At 37.4% G+C, this 6000-nt stretch overlaps 1 protein-coding gene across 1 annotated transcript in view; it reads left to right on the forward strand.

Annotated features, from left to right (window-relative positions):
* Positions 1-6000, forward strand: part of GABRG3 (gamma-aminobutyric acid (GABA) A receptor, gamma 3) — an 831633-nt gene that overhangs the window by 816026 nt on the left and 9607 nt on the right. Inside the window, exons 7-8 of the mRNA XM_010845850.1 lie at positions 458-610; positions 5698-5894. Of these exons, the coding sequence (XP_010844152.1) occupies positions 458-610; positions 5698-5894 (350 nt within the window). The remainder of the gene's footprint in view (positions 1-457; positions 611-5697; positions 5895-6000) is intronic.

Below are 6000 nucleotides of genomic sequence, written 5' to 3' on the forward strand. Positions count from 1 at the left end.
ATTTGTTACTGAAGTTTAGATATAAAAGTTTATGTATAAGTCTGTTACTATTGAAAAAGCAAACTGAGAATAGAGTTACTTGAGGGATGAGTTTTTTCTTATTCTTGGTTTTAAACATGTAACATACAGCTAGACAGAAGTGATAATAGCTCATTGAGTAATGGCCTGAATAAATGGTGTAGAATAATGGCATAGAATAAATGTGCACATCTATCATACATATCAAGTAATGTGTATTTTTTTGTGTGTCTTTTACAGTAAAATACTTCATGCAGCCATGGATATAATAAAAATTAAGTTTCAGAGGCCCAGAATTCTGACTCTTTCTCCAATTTGATAAATGCTGAACTTGAATACTTTTATCAAGTCATTCATTTAACAAAATAAGTTATAAATTATTTCCTTGAATTATTTTAACACAAGAAAGTTGGTTAATTTTGGCAATACTTCATTACAGGTGACTATGTTGTCATGACTATATATTTTGAATTGAGTAGAAGAATGGGATACTTCACTATTCAAACATATATTCCTTGTATACTGACTGTGGTTTTGTCCTGGGTATCATTCTGGATCAAAAAAGATGCTACACCAGCAAGAACAGCATTAGGTGAGTTTCAAAAAAGTCTCCTACCATTTTTTGTAATTTTAATATAGAACTATATTCATAAAAATACTTTCAATGAAAAAGTTCAAATGTAACTGATCTAATTTGAGGGCTACTTGATTATTTTATTTATTTTTAAGTAGACAAGTTAGATTTTTCTTCCTGACAATAGAATTCCCTGTGTACCACTTAAGTTGAAGTCAGGTATTCAAAATAAATCAATTGCATCATTCTGTACTGTGCTCTACGGATGATGTCATTAAAAATGTAGTCATGTTCTGAAACCTGCCACACTCAAAAGTCTCATTATGTCAGTGAATGGAAATAGAACAGTGTATGGAAATAGAACCTTTGAGGATTGGTGACCAAATCAGTAAAACAGTCTTTCAATAAAAGAAGTACTGCTTGGCTAGAGCAAATTTACCAGCAAACAAGAAAATGATTATTCTTTTCAGCTATAATTTACACATTAATGCTCAAAGTCTTTTCATAAATTTTTCTCTGGTACCCAAAGTTCTCTTAATAAAACATTAAATTTCAGTGGTTTTAGAATTGTAGTGCATGTTTTATATCAGTTTTTCTTTATGGTGGGAATTTTGCCTAACTTTCTATATTTTTATTTGTTAATAATGTATGATATATAGTTCTTTCCACCAGCACTCTCACAATTTCTTTTGGAAATCAAGCTACCTCAATATAAAAAAAAAAAAAAAACTGCAAAATCTTGTATATTACATTGCACCACTTCTGTTGGTTTTTTAATTCTTGTTTGTTTAACAGCACAGTACTTTTTGAACAAGGTAAATTAGCCTTTAATATCCTCTGTCCTGTGGAAATATCCTCTGTCCTGTGGAAAAGATGAGAATACCAGACCACCTTATCTGCCTCCTGAGAAATCTGTATGCAGGTCAAGAAGAAACAGTTAGAACCAGACATGGAACAAAGGACTGATTGCAAATTGGGAAAAGAGTATGTTAAGGCTGTATATTGTCACCCTGCTTATTTAACTTCTATGCAGAGTACATCATGTGAAATGCCAGGTTGGATGAAGCACAAGCTGGAATCAAGATTGCCAGGAGAAACGTCAATAGCCTCAGATATGCAGACAACACCACCCTTATGTCAGAGAAGGCGATGGCACCCCACTCCAGTACTTTTGCATGGAAAATCCCATGGACGGAGGAGCCTGGTAGGCTGCAGTCCATGGGGTTGTGAAGAGTTGGATACGACTGAGCTACTTCACTTTCACTTTTCACGTTCATGCATTGGAGAAGGAAATGGCAACCCACTCCAGTGTTCTTGCCTGGAGAATCCCAGGGACAGGGGAGACTAGTGGGCTGCCGTCTATGGGGTCGCACAGAGTCAGACACGACTGAAGCAACTTAGCAGTAGCATGGCAGAAAGCAAAGAAGAACTAAAGAGCCTCTTGATGAAAGTGAAAGAGAAGAGTGAAAAAGCTGGCTTTAAATGCAGCATTCAAAAAAAGAAGATCATGGCATTGGGTTCCATCACTTCATTGCAAATAGATGGGGAAACAATGGAAACAGTGATAGACTTTCTTTTCTGGGGCTCCAAAATCACTACAGATGGTAACTGCAGCCATGAAATTAAAAGACACTTGTTCCTTGGAAGAAAAGCTATGACCAACTGAGACAGCATATTAAAAAGCAGAGACATTACTTAGCCAAGAAAGGTCCGTCTAGTCAAAGCTATGGTTTTTCCAGAAGTCATGTATGGATGTGAGAGTTGTACCAAAAAGAAAGTTGAGCTCCAAGAAATTTATGCTTTTGAACTGTGGTGTTGGAGAACACTCTTGAGAGTCCCTTGGACTGCAAGGAGATCAAACCAGTCAATCCTAAAGTAAATCAGTCCTGAATATTCATTGGAAGGACTGATGCTGAAGCTGAAGCTCCTACTTTGGCCACCTGATGCAAAGAGGTGACTCATTGGAAAGTACCCTGATGCTGGGAAAGATTGAAGGCAGGAGGAGAAGGGGGTGACAGAGGATGAAATGGATGGATGGCATCACCAACTCAATGAGCATGAGATTGAGAAAGCTCTGGAAATTGGTGATGGACAGGGAAGCCTGGCGTGCTGCAGTCCTTGGGGCTGTAAAGAGTTGGACACTACTGAGTGAACTGAACTGAACTGACCCCTCTGCCCAATATTGGTTTTGCATTCTTATATAAAATACATGATAAATCAGCTGACAAAGGCATAACATAAATTTAGCAACTATTCTTCAAGTTATGACCTCACAATGACAAATTCAGAGGTCATAGTGAGTATAATTTTAAAGATCAGCTTCAAAACAGAGTAATATTTCTGCGCAACTTGAAACTATGCAAGTCCTATCGAAGAGTAGCCATCATGGTGTTAAGAGGACAGGGATACTAGAAATATATCATTCTTGCAGGTAATAGATTTGCTGACCAGAAGAGTGGAGAAATCTCAACACTAGCATATTTAATTGAGACACCTGAAGGGCTCTGCTTAATAAAGCAATTCTCTAGACTTCCCCTAAATGAAACAAATCATGCCATGACAAATCAAGCAAAACCACCAGTAAATCAACTATTTATTATAAGGAAGAATTCAACATTCTTTTAAAAAAATTACATAGTCCATCATGTATCATCTACAATATTGTATATACAGTAAAAAATTACTAGGCTTTCTAAGAAGCAGATAATTGTGAGCCATGATCAAGAAAAAAAGTCAACATTAAAATGCAACTCTGATGTTGAATCAACAGATATGGGCTTTAAAGCAGCTATTATAACGGTGTTCAAGGATTTAAAAGAAAATACAATGTTAGTGAATGACAAGATGGATAATATCAACAAATACCTTTCTTAAAAATGAAGTTCTAGAATAAGATGTATAATAGTCAAATTGAAAATAATCACTAAATGAGCTTAAGAGCAGAATGAAAGCTCCTTGGAAGCAAAGTTATGACCAACCTAGACAGCATACTAAAAAACAGAGACATTACTTTGTCAACAAAGTTCCATCTAGTCAAGGCTGTGGTTTTTCCAGTGGTCATGTATGGATGTGAGAGTTGGACTATAAAGAAATCTGAGCACCGAAGAATTGATGCTTTTGAACTGTGGTGTTGGAGAAGACTCTTGAGAGTCCCTTGGACTGCAAGGAGATCCAATCAGTCCATCCTAAAGGAGATAAGTCCTGGGTGTTCATTGGAAGGACTGATGTTGAAGCTGAAACTCCAATACTTTGGCCACCTGATGTGAAAAGCTGACTCATTTGAAAAGACCCTGATGCTGGGAAAGATTGAGGGCAGGAGGAGAAGGGGATGACAGAGGATGAGATGGTTGGATGGCATCACCAACTTGATGGACATGGGTTTGAGTGAACTCTGGGAGTTGGTGATGGACAGGGAGGCCTGGCATGTTGCAGTTCATGGGGTCGCAAAGAGTCGGACATGTCTGAGCGACTGAACTGAAGTGAACTAAACTGAACAGAGCCTCAGTGATCTGTGGGGCAATATAGAGATGTATAACACAACTTCAACTGGTACTCCAAAATGAAAAGAGAAGAAGAATCAACTTTAAAATTTTTTGAAGAAATTTAGTAAAAATACGCAAATTTCTTGAAAATGAAAGTGAAAGTGAAGTTGCTCAGTTGTGTCTGACTGTTGCAACCTCGTGGACTGTAGACTACCAGTGTCCTCTGTTCATGGGATTTTCCAGGCAAGGATACTGGAGTGGGCTGCCGTTTCCTTCTCCAGGAGATCTTCCCAACCCAGGGATCAAACCCGGGTCTCCCACATTGTGGGCAGACACTTTACCATCTGAGCCACCAGGGAAGCCCTACCTACAAATTCTTTAGACATAACATGGTCATCACATTTTGAAAATGTTAAATTGAACATTTATTACAAAATCTATATTTTTCATAAAAATTTACCTGCCATCAGTGTATACTTTTCAAATTTACAATGCATTTTTACAAAATGTATCACAACTTTCCCACCTGCAATAAGGAGAGCCTGACATTCTGTTTTCACTGTACTGATTAAAGAAACTGATTCAAAGAGGGTAAGTGGCTTTATCTGACCAAATGTTGAGAAGGCTCAGAGCAAGGCTGAAGGCTTTGACTTCTAGTTCAATATCCTGTACACCTGACCATGCTGTGCATGCTGTTCTATTTGACTTATTCTACAATTTCTTGCTGATTGACATACCAGGGAGGCACTAAACAGGAGCTGTGATACTACTGTAAAGATAGGAACTAATGTGCATTCATCTGTCATGTCTACCTGATCTTTCTATCACATATACGTCTCTTAAATTTGCTCCACAGTCTTTGATTAAATCTTTAGTGTTGGCCAACATATATGAAATAAAGTCAGATTAATACTGTGATTAGTTAACTAATTAACCAATGAATCAATGCACTCATAAAAAGCATTTATTGAAATAGTTAGAATGCTAGACATGGTGCTATGTAATGGGCAAGAAAGGATGAGCAAGATATAGTTTTGCTTTTAAAGATCACACATTCTATGCAGGGAGGCAGACCACAAAGACATAAGCAACTCTCTGTGACCATGCAAAAAATGAGGCACGTAGAATGTATAGGAATAGTGAAGATGTGTGTATTATCAGCTCTGTCTGGAGTACTATAAAGTGATTTGCCTCAGAAAAAGTGGTGTTTCTGCTGAGTCTTCAAAAAAAGGTGAGTTTACAAATTGTATACAAAAGGAGAAGTAAGACAGGAACTAGTTTACCTGGCCAGAAGAAAAGTGTGAGATGAGGAACAGACAAAGTATAGGGGACTGCAAATCTCACTTTCATTAAAAATATATTTTTAAAAAATGTCAAACAATACAAAAATTACTGAATAAATGGGATGATATCAACTTAATTCATATATTTTAATATTGTGAAGACTATAATAAAACGTATTATGGAAATGTTGCTTATAATATTATATGTACATTACAATGAAAAGTATTATTACGTTTATGCAATGCCAAGAAGGAGGATTCACATAAAAATAAAGCAGCGTGTGGAATGGAGGGTTTCTGTCCGGCGTCTCTTACAGCTTGCCGTGTGTCCCCCGTGCAGGCATCACCACAGTGCTGACAATGACCACACTCAGCACCATAGCCAGGAACTCCTTGCCCCGGGTGTCCTATGTGACTGCCATGGACCTTTTCGTGACTGTGTGCTTCTTATTTGTCTTTGCTGCTCTGATGGAGTATGCTACCCTCAACTACTATTCAAGTTGCAGAAAACCACCTACCACTAAGAAAAAAACATCGGTGAGTTCCAGTAACAAGGATTTTCTCCGTATATATATGGAATTTAGAAAGATGGTAACGATAACCCTGTATGCGAGACAGCAAAAGAGACACAGATGTATAGAAC

Source organism: Bison bison, unplaced genomic scaffold (genome assembly GCF_000754665.1).
Source record: "Bison bison bison isolate TAMUID 2011002044 unplaced genomic scaffold, Bison_UMD1.0 scf7180017864224, whole genome shotgun sequence".
Lineage (NCBI taxonomy): Eukaryota > Metazoa > Chordata > Mammalia > Artiodactyla > Bovidae > Bison > Bison bison.